This window comes from Thamnophis elegans, chromosome Z (genome assembly GCF_009769535.1).
Source record: "Thamnophis elegans isolate rThaEle1 chromosome Z, rThaEle1.pri, whole genome shotgun sequence".
NCBI classification, from domain to species: Eukaryota; Metazoa; Chordata; class Lepidosauria; order Squamata; family Colubridae; genus Thamnophis; species Thamnophis elegans.
The window spans coordinates 23,699,918-23,715,174 of record NC_045558.1 but is presented as its reverse complement, the minus strand read 5'-3'; the positions used below and the strand labels follow the sequence as shown (position 1 = coordinate 23,715,174).

The window sequence follows — 15,257 nt, the reverse complement described above, 5'->3', positions numbered from 1 at the left end:
TACAACGGGCCTGAAAAAAAGTAACGGCAGTTTTTCATGTTTACAACCATTGTCCCTATGGTTATGTGATGAAAATTTGGACGCTTGGCAACTGGCTCATATTTATGAGCTGCAGGGTACAGGGTCATGAGCACCTTTTGAGACTTTCTGGCAAGCGAAGTCAATGGAGAAGGAAGAATCACTTAACAAGTATTACTAATTTAACAACTGCAGTGATTCACTTAACAACTATGGCAAGAAAAGACATAAAATAGGGAAAACTTCACTTAGCAACTGTCTTACTTAGCCAAAAAAAATGTTGGGCTAAATTGTGGTCATAAGTTGAGCACCACCTGTATTGCTGCTTTCAGTAGTTACTATGTTGATTGTACAAGGTTTTTAAGATTCTGAATATTTGTCTTTCTGCCCCACAGCATCTGCTTCACAAATTCAGCTGCATTCTGCTCTCCGAAGATAATCTTTGAAATATTTTTTCCCACCAATATTAACATAAAATGAAATGCCTTCTGCAAATTATCCTGCTGCTGTGCTTTTGTACAATGTTGTGGGACCAACATGAACACAGTTCAACAATTGTATGCAGCTGACCTTGCTGGCACCACACCAAGATTATAAGTTATGTAAAAAGTTAGGCACTTTTTGTTGTTGTTTGAGCCTGGTTATTAAATCTCATGTATATTTGTGGAATGCTAATTTAAACACTTAAATTATTAAAGTGTGTATTTATCAAATGGATTAGAGGGTGAAACTTTTTAAGTATTGATATTACTGAATGCATAGGAGCACAAATCCCCCCCTCCCCCCCAATAAGGTCTAAGTGAAGGACTTTTCACAATTTTATTCTATTTGCTACTGGCATCGCAGAGAGAAATATCACTTCTAGAGACCTATTTTTGTACAGGTAGAACTTTGGATTTTCTGGTTATTTTGTCAAAGTGCTGAAATAAAGATGATTTCATCATTTTAATACGTGTCTGACACTATTTTAAAATGGGTTTTTATGTTCCGATTATAAAATTAATGAAAATGTTGTTTTAAAAGCTTGAATATAATTATTTGTATTGACATCTACATTTATCAGTCCTTCACAGAAAAAACTCAACTTTAGAATAGTTTTCTTGGGATTATAAATACAGTAGACCCAAGCTAACAGAAACTTGTTGCCGCAAAGACGATAGCATTTAAATGAAGAATTGTTGTGTATTTGTCTGAATACTAGAATACATTCTAATATATATAAAATTCCATTTCTATCTATTCTAATAATACAGTATATATTCCATTAGAATATTAAAAAGTGAATGAATTGGATTGAAATACTAAAAATCCACCTTTTTACGATACATGATGATATATGACAAGTATAGTACAGTACTGATCAGTTTTCATTCTCTTTAATTAAAAACATTACTGAAGATCAAATAGTTAAGACAATATTTCTCCACTGTTCATTCTATATACCCGGTTACATAACAATGATTAAACATTTCAAGTTTCTGCAGAACTACTAATATCTCACTAACCATTTTAACAAATCAATATCCCTACTCACTTTCCAATGACTGAATATTCCTAGTTTCTGCAAAAGAGCTACTAATAAGTCATCACTTTAACAAATTATTTTTTAAATCCTGCAGATTTTATTGCTATTTTCTTCTTAGAGAGTTGCCATATTTCAATAGCAAATATTTAATATGGTACTTGGAAGAGACCCTGTTTTATATTAACTTATTATGCATCAGGCATCACAGTCATTAAGAGAACAAGATTTGATTTTCCCTTATGATTTTAAACTGTTTTTTTAAAAAACTATTCAAATTTTATTTTAGAAGAAATAATATCACTTCTGGTAAGCATGTTAATAGCAGTTTTCCAGGAAGGAGTCTTGTTAGTCATACAGAAATTCACTATGCCAATATCTACAAAGTTATAGCAACCTGAAATTGATTTTGTATTTCTAAAAAGTGATGGTATTATGGGTTTTTTCCCATGTTTAAATTATGGCATCTTTTGTGCCTTATGAACCAGTCTCTTTTCACCCATGTTATGTTTGAGCTTTCCAAATTATGTTTAGTAAGAGTTTTACTTAAAAAGAAAAATTAGCTCAAACACATTCAAGTTACTGAAACTTTAAAAAAGGGTAAACTATAACACAAAATTTCAATTTTTCTTTACAAATTACAAGCTACTCTCAACTTCTTTAGCTGTACTAGAAAAGCTTCTCTACAATGTATGTGTGTCATTTGGTGATCTCCTTTTATATATAATTAATGGGTTAGTAGGTGTGTGGATCATAGTTGTATAATTTATGGCAGGAAAGTATCCATTCACTAAATCAAATTCATATAAACGCAGAAGTGTTGTCCAAATTGTCTTAATCTGAATAAATGCAAAGTTCTCTCCAATGCAGCGATGACGACCTAAAAGGATAAAAACACATTGAGTTTCCGTTTTTAAAAATTGTTTCCATGTTATTTAGTGTACTTTAAAAACAACCTAGAATTCTCATTATTTATACATAAAATGCAACCAGAAAATTATTCACACACACCCTCATCCGCTCCCATGAATGATCTTTGAAGGAGCAGTGTACCGAAAAGAAGATGGTGCTTCTGCGTCACAAGGATTCTAGAAAAAGTATATGACATTCATGGACAGAGAGAAAGGTACATCGGTATACATTCATCTTTCATACAAGTAGCCCTCAATTTATGAACACAATTGAGTCCAAAAAGTTACGTTGCTAAGCAAAACATTTGTTAAGTGCCTCAATGGTCATAAGTGTGAAAAATGATCATAAGTTTTTTTCAGTGCCGTAACTTCAAACAGTCACTAAATGAACTGTTAAGTCAAGTACTACTTTTCTATGCATTCTGATTTATAATAAGGTTTTAAAAAACAATCTCATTCTAGATCAGTGATGGCTAACCTTTTTGTTGTTGGGTGCCAAAAATGTGAGTGTGTGCAAAATAGCATGCACGTGCTAGCACCCATAATGCAAAATGCACCCCATGCATGCACAACCCCACCACCACACTCCCCACCACCATGTGTGCCGCACTGCTCGCCACCAAAGAGCCGAGGTGGCGCAGTGGTTAGGGTGCAGTACTGCAGGCCACTTTAGCTGACTGTGATCTGCAGTTCAGCGGTTCTAATCTCACCGGCTCAAGGTCGACTCAGCCTTCCATCCTTCCGAGGTGGGTGAAATGAGGACCCAGACTGTGGGGGCAAGTTGCTGACTCAATTTGCTAAAAAAAATTTGTAAACCGCTTAGAGAGGGCTGAAAGCCCTATGAAGCGGTATATAAGTCAAATAAATAAATAAATAAATAATAAATAAATAAATAAGTGATCTTGGCATTTCCTCGGGGTGCCCTGGGCAGGCCTTTTTCGCCCTAGCCTGGGAGAGGAAAAACCGTGCCCAATGGGCCAACTGGAAATTTGGAAACGATCCGTTTCCAGCTTCCGGGGGGCTAGGGGAGGGCAAAAAACGGCCCCAACCAAAAGTTTTAAAACGATCCACTTCCAGCTTCTGGAGGGTCTCCAGGGGCCTGGGGGAGGCCATTTTCACCCTCCCCAAGCTTCAAGAAAGCCTCCAGAACTGGGGGTGGGTGAAAAACAAGTTCCAAACTTCCAGTTGGCCCCTTGAACCCGTCTTTCACAAAAATCAGCAGGCCGGCGCATGCATACGTGCTGGAGCTACAGCTCATTGCCAGCAGATACGGCTCCACGTGTCATCTGTAGTACATGTGCCATAGGTTCGCCATCATGGTTCTAGATAATATTAATCCTTTGTGTAATCCCAGAAAACAGCTCCTTTTTTCCTATCCAGTTATTGCTTTCTCATATTGCATCCCCATTTAACATTGTTCACCTTTCCCAAGATAGCCTTCTCCAGGTACTTTGGGGGGTGGGGGGCATTGTTCTTGGAGAGAATATGCAGCAATTAATTTTAAAATAGGACATCTTACCCTATAGGCATCTCATTCAATTTAATCTTAATTTTTTTCTTGCCATGAACTTTTGGGAATAGCTTTAGCCAATGAACATGAGTAAACATGTGGCCATGTTATGTGTGTGCCACAAAATACAGGCTTATTGGGAATGAGGGAAATCTCCAGGATTGGCTCTGGTTGTTAAGAGTTGCATAGCCAGGTGAGCCAGGTAAACTGAAAATGCACCTCTCCTTCATACTTCCATATAAACTAAGCCAATCATTGGAAGTATTTTCATCACTGATTTCAACAGGACAACTTTTTTTAATAGGACTGTTTGAATTTGCAAATACATTTAATTACTTGAAACATTAGCAATAACTACTTTGGGTGTGGTAACCTTTTTTCCCTAACAATGAATGTCTGTCCGACAGCTCCAGTTTATTAGTTCAAATCATGGGTTATTTTGCTGCTTTTGGGGGGATGGGAGGGACTAATACTATGTAATTCTAGACAACTCCAAAGATAAATTGCAATCAACTATTCATTGCAATAAAATTAGAAGTTGGAAATATAGCGAGGTAGTAACTAAACATACCAGCACCAAATGGCACAAATGCAAACTTTTCTGTAGCTGCAGGATTATCTTGAAGGTAGCGTTCTGGTTTGAACTTTAAATTTTCCATCCAACAATCTTTTAATGTGTGGTTAATAGTAGGAGATACACAAATCTGATGACCAGGTAGAATTGTATAACCAGCAACAGTCTAAAGACAAAACAACATAAAAGCTTAATGATGCCTAAATTACTAAGAAGATACATTAGGAGTTGAGATTCAGAGACAACTATAAATAACAGAATAAACTACATTTATAGACAATTCCAAAGAGACAATAACAAAGCTAAGAAGAAAACAAACAAAAAACGAGAACATTTCCTCTCAATATTTAGATAAGCAGGGATTAAAACCAGATAAACTATCAAACAGAAAAACAACAGCCTAATCAAGAAACTATTAAAGAGAAATGTACACCGCCAACCAATACTGAAAGGAAAATTACTTTAAACAACCCCTATACTATTGCACTGATAACATTACCTAGTTGGGTATTGCAACATGTGCAAACAAGTTTTATTTTTTTAATATCACCTTAGGTATTTATTCTTATTTACACTATATATATTCAATATAAACCAAATTTCTTACTTGGGGAGTTTTAGCCATCCTCATCATGGTCATAATAGGTGGTCTAAGTCTTAATGTTTCTTTCAAGCAACGATCCAATAAATTCAAATCCTTGAGCTAAAAAAAATGTATTTACAATTTCTTATATTTAGAATGTTTTTAAATGTATATAATTATAAGCTATGATTACATGTACGTGTAGTTGATACTGAAAATCTTCAATGAACCAAATAACTTTGATACAAGCATGAAAGTAATACCTACTTATGACTTTACTCAGCAAAGAAATAGAAATGAGTTGTTAGTATTGGTAGTAATATACATAACTAGTTAGACATATTTGTACATAATATTCACTGCAAAATCTAGACAGGAAGGAAGGAAGAAAGGAAAGAAAAGAAAGAAAAAAAGAAAGCGAGAGGGGGGGAGAGAGAAACAAGCATTGGAATTGGACACCCACTTTCAGGCTAAGAATATAGATGATCAGTTGCCAACCAAAAATACTTTTATAAACACTCATACAGGAATTTTTTGTTTAATACATTTTTTCTTAACATCCATATGCGAAAAACCTTGCAGGTTTAGAATAGTATATTATCCCACTAATGCAAATTTTCTCTGATTCCACATATACATACATTTAAAAGCTATATTGGTAAATAAAAAAAGGAGTAACAGCCTTCAAACCTGATCATAGGTCAATGGTGATAAATCGTCTCCGCACACATTTTTTTGCTCCTCATAACACTGTTCCTGTATTGATTTGTCCCTAGCCAAAAAGAAGCCAAGCCAAGTGCTAGTGGTTGAAGATGTATGCTGGCCTGCTAAGAGCAATCCAATAAGCATCCCAGCAATTTCATCATCTGTTAGCGGTCGTCCATCTCTGAATTTCAAAACATAGATAACACACCAGAATGAGAAGGACAATTGCCAATTTTTGTCAATCCTCTAGACAAAAATTCACAATTTTTTACAACACAGAATTTCAGCATAAGTATCAGTATTATTAAAAATATTTGTTGCTTTTTCTATACTGAATTCAACTTAAAGAGCTTACAAATTTAAAATATTGGAGATTATAGGACTAATCAGGGTAATAAGACATAACAATCTTCTTTATGTCTTAATAAGTATTTCTAGACATTGATTTATTCTCCACGATTGGTGGAGACAGCAGTCACGTAGGGTTTACTCTGTCCAGTAACCAATAGGGCTGAGTCTACTGATTATAAAGCCTTCCTCCTTGCTGCTCTTCCCCAGTTTTAGCCTCAGCCAGTTCTGAGCTGAAGATGTAGTTGTATTTCTCTGATTATATTGTTCTTTGTTACTAATTGGCTATTTCTAAAACTTTCATATTTCAACCCCTGCCATTCTTGAGATTTGCAGGAAGAGGGAGTGCTTATATTAAGCAAAGAGCTTTGTCCCTCACCTGATTTATTTAAATATAGTTTTAAAATAAAAATTCTTAATGCTGCTATGTCTATATAGAAATTATTTTCAAAAATTTTCACCCTGGATCAAAGTTAGCCTTTTATAGAAGTTTTGCTCCTGACAACAAGTAGTTTCTGAATTTATCAGATAAATACTTTATGGCAGGAATGGACAATGGGTGGTTCTCTAGATGTTAAATGCAACTTCCATCAGACAGGCAATATGCTAAAGATGAGAGATAATAGCAATGTAGCTTTAAAATCTGGATTATTATATATTGTCTGTACTTGATGGGATAGGTAAGCACAATTTAATATATGTGGGGCCCAGGGAGTAAATCTGAGTTAACCATGGTTCCTTGAATAAAACCCTGTATACTAAGTCCCACCCTCCAAAAAAAACTTCTTATGGTATCTATGAACCCCCACCACATAATAGTTTTCTCACTGAAAATAACATGTATTTTAGATTTTTAATTTTTCCGTTTTCAATTCAATGCTACTTTCTTCTCCTACACAACAAGCTACATTTCAAAATTGTTCTTGTGTTTTATTGATTGAAATTTTGAATCTTATCCTGATTTCTGATTCCTTACACAAGTTTTGTTTTTATTCCCTTTTATTCCTATTAGGATTATAGTAATCCTTATCCAGGTGTTGTAACAGTTTCACATACTTGTAAGTAACATCCAGTAATGTTTGAAGCATGTCATCCTCTCTCGTAGAAGATTGTCTTCGTTTCTGAATTACTTCATAGAAAATAGATTTTAGTTTACGATGGGCTCTATCTCTGCATCTAAAATTAAAAACAAGTTGCAAAATGAAAGACTTGGATGTTACAAATATTTTTGAACATTTAATTGCCCCCTAAATTCTTTTTTTAGTGCAGGACAAAAGAAATGTCGAATTTTAAAAAGGGCTATTTGTAGTGCATTGCCAAAACTTGACAATTACTTACTGAAAATAATTCATTGCCCAGCCTGCAACCCAATTTGGTCCAGATTTTTTTTTCTTTTGCATAGGAAGAACTGACCCAGTCCACTTCATTTGGTGTTTGAAATTATTGCCTGCACTCTGTAGCTTACAATAAACATAAGCAGGCCAAATAAAACCTTTTTTTTTTTTAATAATGGGTTTGGTTAAGGTGCTGGCTTAGAAACCAGAAGATTAAGTTTTAATCATTTCTTAGGCATCAAAGCTGGCTAGAACAGTCACTCTAAGCCCAACCCATGTCACAGGATTGTTATTGTGAAAATAGGAGGAGGAAGGAGTGTTAAATATGTTCACACCCTTGAAGCATATATATGTGGAAGAAAAGGGATAATTTTTTTTTAAAAAAATCCTCTTATTGAATTGGTTTTTCTGAAGGTTTCTATACATTTAGCTGCACTCTCTTGCCCAACTGCAGCTAATGTTTGCACTAGATTATCTCCCAGATCCTTTTCAACCCTTATATTCTATGACTCCGTCTTACGAATGGTAGAGCTGGTATCATCACAATGCTAACCAGTTTCAAACACTGTTTAACAGGCCCTTGAATATACTAACCACAATCTATAATGATGGAAAATAATTATACCTAGTAGAAAAGGCTCATAAATCTCTACTATTAGCTTTCAATCCCGAATTAGAGTTTTGAAGACTTTTTCATTGGTAAATTTACTGTGTTAACTGAGAATTTTAATTCCAAAATACATTCCCAAAATTGGATTGGCTTATTCATAAATATATGCAATAATACTTTTTTGCCATGAAAAAAGTGCCATCTGTATATAACCCAATTGTTAAAATTAAAATGTTTGAAAATTTTAAGGGTTAGCTTATCTACACATTTGAAAAACAAGCTTCTAGAATTTGATGGGGCAAAAACTGACAGCAACTTGCAATTCAACTAGGAAAGATTGGATTCTGTGAAGTTCAATGGGTAATGCTGGGCATAAAGAGAGATAAGAGTAACATGTTAATAATTTAAAAATAGTAATATGTGTTAGCCTTAAAGGGCACTCTCATCACAAACCAGTAACCAGGATTGCTAGCTCTACTTTTATCACAGCATTAATAGACTTATTCCAAGTCTGAAAATAGTCCTCCCATTCTTCACTTTTACTCTCCCAATTTCTAGGGAAGATCTCCCCTTCTGAGATTTTTTTCTCATCTCCCCCTCTTTGAATTCAAATTTCATTTATCAAACCATTGAGCAAACTACAGTTGTTCTTCCTATCTTCAAGGTCATTCCACATACCATTCATTATATTTGATTAATACTATTCATGGGTGATCAAGATGTTAAAATTAGTTTAGCTGTCATTACATTATTTCATAATACAATGAAATTAAATGCCATCTTCCGTGTACATTATAACTATAAAAATAAAAACACAAACACGTATCATTCACATGCTATATAATTGAAATTGAGAACCTGATATTGCACTAATGTTGGACTATACTGTAAAATTCAATATAGTTACTTATAATATATTACCTGAAGCTGGGCAAAGGCAGCCACCCTGGTAAGAGCCATGCAGCGTGAGTAAATCCCCCATCCAAATCGGCATAGAGCTGTGCTACTTTCTCATTGAGAATGCTTCTTATTTCTTTCCCATGTAAACAGTGGCTTGCGGTCAAAATGATTAGTTCGGAAAGCGCTTCAAATAAATCTGTGAAATTCAACAAGGATTGATTTTAAAAAAATATAGGGTTACTATTTGCAGTCCATTTTTAAAATTACAAAAGTTAATAAGATAAACACAACAAGATCAATCTAATTTTTTTATGATGATTCTTTGGTAGATATTGTTAGATAGAAAGGTAAAAGATGTCTTGGAGCTTGGTAGATGATGAGGAGAGAAGGGATAAGTTGACTTTTTCCTTTTCCCTCCCTCATTGTCAAAAGAATATTCCTTCCCTCGACAAAAAAAGCATATCACCACTGAAGCTTGCATTTTAATTCTGGTAAGATCAGTAAAGAAAGGTTTGTACACGGAAATCTAAAACATCACGGGAAAACTAGCCAAGGTCTGCATTCTGCCTAATAAGGAATGCCAAGGGCCAACCCAAAACTAGCCTACTTCTGCACTCAATCACACAACAGTACAGAAGCTCAACAACATTCACAGCCAGCCCTTGCATAAGCCTTGAACAGCCATCAGAAAGCAGAAAATACATTTGTTTATTTAATTGTATTTTCAAACTTATACCAGAGTTCCATCTGCCATTTACAGAACTTCCAGTCATGATCTCAACAGAATTTCATCAAGTTTCTGCAAGACAGTAAGCAATTCTAATAGGGGAACAAATGAAAACTGGTATATATAGGCAGCGATGCTTTGTTGAAAAATGAAGGAATAAGATCTCTGTTTGAAGGTATGAAATGCAAGGTTAACAATAAATATAAGTATACTTTCTGGGGGAAAATAATACTAATGTTAACTGAATATATATTGTAGAATGAAAATGAGGCCTTTAGTTACATTAGAGGAAATATTTGAGAGGGTAAATATTATTTGAAGATGCAGATGTTAAACCACTGGTAACCAAACGACATGCTGCATGTGATGATGTTTTTTTTTTCTTTTTTTTCTTTTTTCCCATTTTTTTTTTAAACCCTAGGTTATTGTGGTGTCTATTAAATATACAACAGAGAGATACGGGATGTGTGTATGGGGGGAAACGTAGTAGGGATGCACCTATGATCAAATGACATATTGTATGGGATGATGGGTTTTTTTTTTCCTTGTTTTTTTCCTTTTCCCTTTGTTTTCTTTTTTTTCTATTGTTATGTGATTATATTGTCTATGTAATAAAAAATAAAATTATTTTTTAAAAAAAAGTTTCTGCAAGACAGCAAGTATCATTTCCCACCAATAATGTAGCAAGAAAACAACTAGCAGAATTTCCTGGGGTTTGGAATTGGTGTCATTATTACAATTATCACTGAGGTGTTTCTTTTGACATGGTATATATTTTCTATATAAAATACTATATTTGCCTTCTTTGCTTTGATCAGATTAAATCGTATAGTCCAAATGTAAATGTGTTCAAATGGTATACTTACTTTTTTTCCCTTTATCTCCCCAACTTTTGAAGTATTCTATAGTCTCTTTCTCAATTATTGGTATATGATTTTTAAATTGATTTATGTTCAGACCAGTTTTTAGCATCTTCTTTTGTTCCAAAAATACCTAAAAAATAAAAAAATAATAATTTCAAAGCAGAATACTTGGCTTATACTAGCCTTTCTCAAACTGTGTGTTTTGGAGCACTAGAATCTAAATTCACAGAATTATTACACACACACCGTGTTTCCCCGAAAATAAGACAGTGTCTTATTTCCTTTTGCCACTTGGCCTTATTTTTGGGGTGGTCTTATTATTTTTGAGGTGCAAGAGGGGCGAGCGTGGTCATCTCATGGCTGCTGCTGTGTTGCAATATTTTTGGGGAGAGTTCATTTTTGGGGAAGGGCTTATTTTAGTGCATGCACTCAAAAGCCTGATTGGCCTTATTATCCAAGGTCTTATTTTTTTGGGGGGGGGGTTGCGCGCGCGCGCACACACACACACATACATATACAAATCTTGGAAGTTTGAAGATACAAAATTCCTTCCACTATTTTTTAACCACCTGAACAATTAGGTGGGTCCTTCCTAGATTTCTTTTTTTGTTAAGCTGCTATGGCTCCTCAATCCCTTGTTTCATTGAATCCTAAATTGCATCTCTTCTACTCATCCCCCCAAATCATCCAAGCATCTCATGACTTCACCCGAAGGTATAAGCCGTGCTATTCAACAGGCAGTCAATAGATGAAAGCTGTCCTTTCATCACAAATCCAGCCTTGTTACTGACTTTTTCAAAATGGAGCTCTTTGTCGACAGTAAGCCTTTATAATTAGAGCTCTTTTAGAAAAATGCTCTTTTATAATTAAACCTAGTCTGCTGTGTCAATTTTTACATTCTATTTGTATGATTCAGTACTGAAATCTAATTAAACTAATGATTCGTGTAACAATATACATACTGAGTTGGGAACATCGTAAGCTACTCCCTTGCCAAAAACAGGAGTCGTTAGCCGTGAATAAACGTCTTCTGCATTCAACTCTTCGTTTTTACTATTGAACAAGAGAGCAGCTGCATCACTCCCTAGGAGATAGGTGAAGGTCTTTCCCACCATGGTGAAGCTAAACACAGGCCCATACTGCAAGGGACAAATCAATCAGTTAAAAAATAAGAAAAACAAAGAAAAACAGAAGTGCACAACAATGGCATTTTTAACATACAATAGAACCGCTGGGCACAACCATAATTCGTTCCATAACTTTGGTTGCAAACCAATTTGGTCTTGAGCCAACTTAACTTAAATGGTGTGGAAGGGGAAATCAGCCGCGGGGGAAAAAAATGAGAATTTTTTGGTTGGAACCCAATTTGGTTGTGGTCAGAGGCATTTGTAGGTTGTACTGTAATTGCATGTGAGTGACAACATAAATACATGAAATACATGTGACAAACGAACACATGATTAAATACTGATGGTCAACACTGCCTTCTCAATTAATTAATCATTTTTTGCATAAGTAACTGGTAGAGTTGACCAACTTGACAAGTAACCAAACTACATATTCAAATGTCCCTTGCCCTAATTAAAATGTCTATCTGTAGACTATTTGGGGCCTACTTCATTCTTTTTCATCTTCATTATAAAATACTAATTTCACATATTTTACTGAAATTATCATTTAGATCAGTGTTTTTCAAAGTCAGCAACTTTAAGATATGTGAACTTCCATTTCCATGCTGGCTGGGAAATTCTGAGTGTTCCCACATCTTAACATTGCCAAGTTTGGAAAATGGTCAGGGTAAGTCCAAGAACAACATGACAATTCAGTCAGAGTTCAGTTCTTTATTTGCTTACACCCAATAGACAGACTCTTGCTAGACCAAATCATTACTTCTTGTTTCCCCTCTCTCTTTCTTTAATATCCTATGTCCTTATTGCTTTCTATCACACCAGTTCCTCCTCCCTGGTCACCATATCTCATAAAAACACTGATTTAGAACCTGAAGCATAGAGGAACCTTCTTCAGTGAGCACTGTAGAAAGCAGCTAAAACGGCCTTCAAGTGCAGTGTTTTCTGAAGCTTGCCCAACAATATTGAGCACCTAAGATTTTCAAAACCAGGTGTCTTTGGGGCATGATTCAGGCTATCCTGCAGCATGTACTAGAGACAATGAGCCTATAGACTGTGCAGCCATTATTTGTGGTGCATGCCAATGGAAAACAACCTGAAGTAGTCACAAAAGGAGAATGGTATATATTGGTCATCACAAAGCCTGTCAGTATTGCAAAGCAACCAACATCTCTCTTCAGGCAGAGGTTTTTGTGGACCCCATTCTCCTAGACTGGATGGGTCTACAATACATGGTGGAGTTTCCAATCCTGGACCTCTCTCTACAATGAGGACCACTGGCTTGTATGGCAGGTGGTCCTCAGTCTGGACATATTTTGGCCTAATACTGGAAGAGAATCCTAGGTGTAGTTTCCTTCTGTAACATTGGCTTCATAGCCACCTGATCTTTGCTTTGAGCAAATTGCTACCATCTCACTTCAGCAAACAAATCATATGTTGCCTCCATATGTTGTCTACATTGTTTTATCACTTTGCTTAGACCTGCCCTAAGAGTAAATTAGGGGCACAGTGGCTCAATCCTAAAACACTGAGCTTGTCAATCAAAAGGTCGGCAGTTCAGCAGTTCGAATCCCTAGTGCCATGTAATGGAATGAGCTCCCGTTACTTGTCCCAGCTTCCGCCAACCTAGCAGTTCGAAAGCATGTAAAAATGCAAGTACAAAAATAGAAACCACTTTAGTGGGAAAGTAACAGCTTCCGTGCTCCTTGGCATTTAGTCTTGCTGGCCACATGATCACGGTGATGTCTTCAGACAGCGCTGGCTCTTCAGCTTTGAAACGGAAATGAGCACTTCCCCCTAGAGTTGGGAACGACTAGCACATATGTGCAAGGAGAACCTTTACCTCTACCTTTAAGAGTAAATTTTTGGTAGATTTTACATGTACCACTAAATGAAATATTAGAACCGCTAACAGGATGACATTTGGAGAAAGAGAAGACATGGGGAAAAGATTACGTACAACACTCTGCTTTTATGCTCCATGAGTAACATCAATATTTGTAGATTTTTTTTGGATATGCAATTATGTTTGTCCTTATTTAGTTATGGACTCATTAATTCCTCCAGTTATCCAAAATAAATATTGCTGTTTAAATATTTGGAATAACTGTATTATTACAGAACTATCACACTAGCAGTGCAAAAGAATTAGGCTTACCTTTTCATAAGCATCTTCTAAAAATTGGATAGGATTTTTTCCAAAGGCAATTGCATGTCCCAGAAAAGGGATATTTGATGGAATGTAAGGTGGATACTTCTAAAGATGGAAAAAAAGAAAGCGAAATAAACCCTATTTTATACCTATACACAGAACAGTACACATCTAACCAGACTAGTTTTAAACAACAAATTAAAAATCTTTATTTAATTTCTTGCTTCCCCATCTTTATTAGAAATGAATAAACAAATGTTGAATATGACTACTAAGATTACATTTTTAACAAACAAAAATCTGATTGGAGGAGACTTTAAGCATACAAAAAAATTGTATGGAATTGATCCCCAAAAATCAGAAGACTATAACTGAAAGAGAAATAAAAATAATGCTAGGTGAACAGATCAAGGGTGCACCAATGATGCTTAAAATGAGTAAGTTCATTTTAACAATATAACAAGGAAGCATTTCACTTTAGGGTATATAACTTTTGGCTAACTTCTGATGCTCCATTATAGGAAAGGAGGACAAATGTTTTTTTTTATTTTGAATTGGGTAGCAAAATACACTTTTAAGATCTGCAGTTGCTATGAAACCTACTGTCTTTGAAACTTGAAAGATGATAGAAACTGAAGCTGTACATTGGGAAGAAAGGCTCGTGGTCTTTGCCAGAGCTCACTGCCAACACTGGCAGGGAATTCTGGAAGTCACAGCCCCAATATATCTGAAGGGTATCAAATGGGAGCCAGATGATGTGTCATGGCCAGACACCACAATGAACTATGCAATTCTTCCATGCTTTCACCTTTATTGGGGAATATTGAGCACTGGTCTGTCACTATACCCACAGGCTTCTCCCAAGGGATAGTTGCTTTTTATTTTGGAAACAAAAGGAAGTTCTCATTATCAATCCGTGAAGGGGAAAGAAAGCCTGTGTGTGCACCCGTGAGTCGCACCTGCACCGGTGCCCTTTTGCACCCCGAGTCACATCAAAGTACTTGCACCGAAGGGTTCATATGGGGAGTGAGACTCAAAACACACACGCACACAGCACACCAACTCCGCCGTAGCTTTAAAGAAAAAAGGATGCCACCTAGCTTCAACTTACTTACCTGGCCGCTAGCAGGCTGTCGCTGTTGCCGAGCGCCCACCTGGAACAAGTAACCCAAGGTCAGGGCAAAAGCAGAGGCGGCCAGAAGCAGGGACAGCGGGCTGTCGGCCGCGACCCTTTCCAGCACAGAGCCACCCGCTTCGAACCACCTTTCCATCACGCCTTCAGCTCGGGAGGATGCGGCGCGCGGATCTCACAAGATGGGTCCGAGAACACTGGGGCTGAACCCGCCGCGGCTGGGCAGATCTCTGCCCATCTG

At 36.1% G+C, this 15,257-nt stretch overlaps 2 protein-coding genes across 6 annotated transcripts in view; one reads left to right on the top strand and one right to left on the bottom strand.

Annotated features, from left to right (window-relative positions):
• The window catches only part of AKAP9 (A-kinase anchoring protein 9), a 115,870-nt gene extending 113,785 nt beyond the window's left edge, over nucleotides 1-2,085 (top strand). For all 5 annotated transcript variants that reach the window (XM_032237727.1, XM_032237728.1, XM_032237725.1 and 2 more), the window contains one exon: nucleotides 414-2,085. In XM_032237727.1, the coding sequence (XP_032093618.1) occupies nucleotides 414-457 (44 nt within the window). In that variant the 3' untranslated portion in view covers nucleotides 458-2,085. The remainder of the gene's footprint in view (nucleotides 1-413) is intronic.
• On the bottom strand, nucleotides 1,379-15,257 carry LOC116522707 (lanosterol 14-alpha demethylase). The gene is made up of 10 exons (XM_032237729.1): nucleotides 15,000-15,257; nucleotides 13,891-13,989; nucleotides 11,568-11,744; nucleotides 10,609-10,735; nucleotides 9,037-9,211; nucleotides 7,228-7,347; nucleotides 5,809-6,004; nucleotides 5,143-5,238; nucleotides 4,533-4,701; nucleotides 1,379-2,420 (listed from the first exon to the last, which is right to left on the bottom strand). Exons 1-10 carry the CDS (start codon nucleotides 15,153-15,155, stop codon nucleotides 2,224-2,226), a joined length of 1,512 nt encoding a protein of 503 aa, XP_032093620.1. The 5' UTR covers nucleotides 15,156-15,257; the 3' UTR covers nucleotides 1,379-2,223.

What these genes read in the sequence shown, in the direction of transcription:
- LOC116522707 (XM_032237729.1), bottom strand. Translation starts at nt 15,155, where the DNA reads ATGGAAAGGTGGTTCGAAGCGGGTGGCTCTGTGCTGGAAAGGGTCGCG. An exon ending in GACAGCCTGCTAGCGGCCAG is followed by an intron (nt 13,990 to 14,999) that starts GTAAGTAAGTTG and finishes TTCCATCTTTAG; the next exon opens with AAGTATCCACCTTACATTCC. An exon ending in TAGAAGATGCTTATGAAAAG is followed by an intron (nt 11,745 to 13,890) that starts GTAAGCCTAATT and finishes TGTCCCTTGCAG; the next exon opens with TATGGGCCTGTGTTTAGCTT.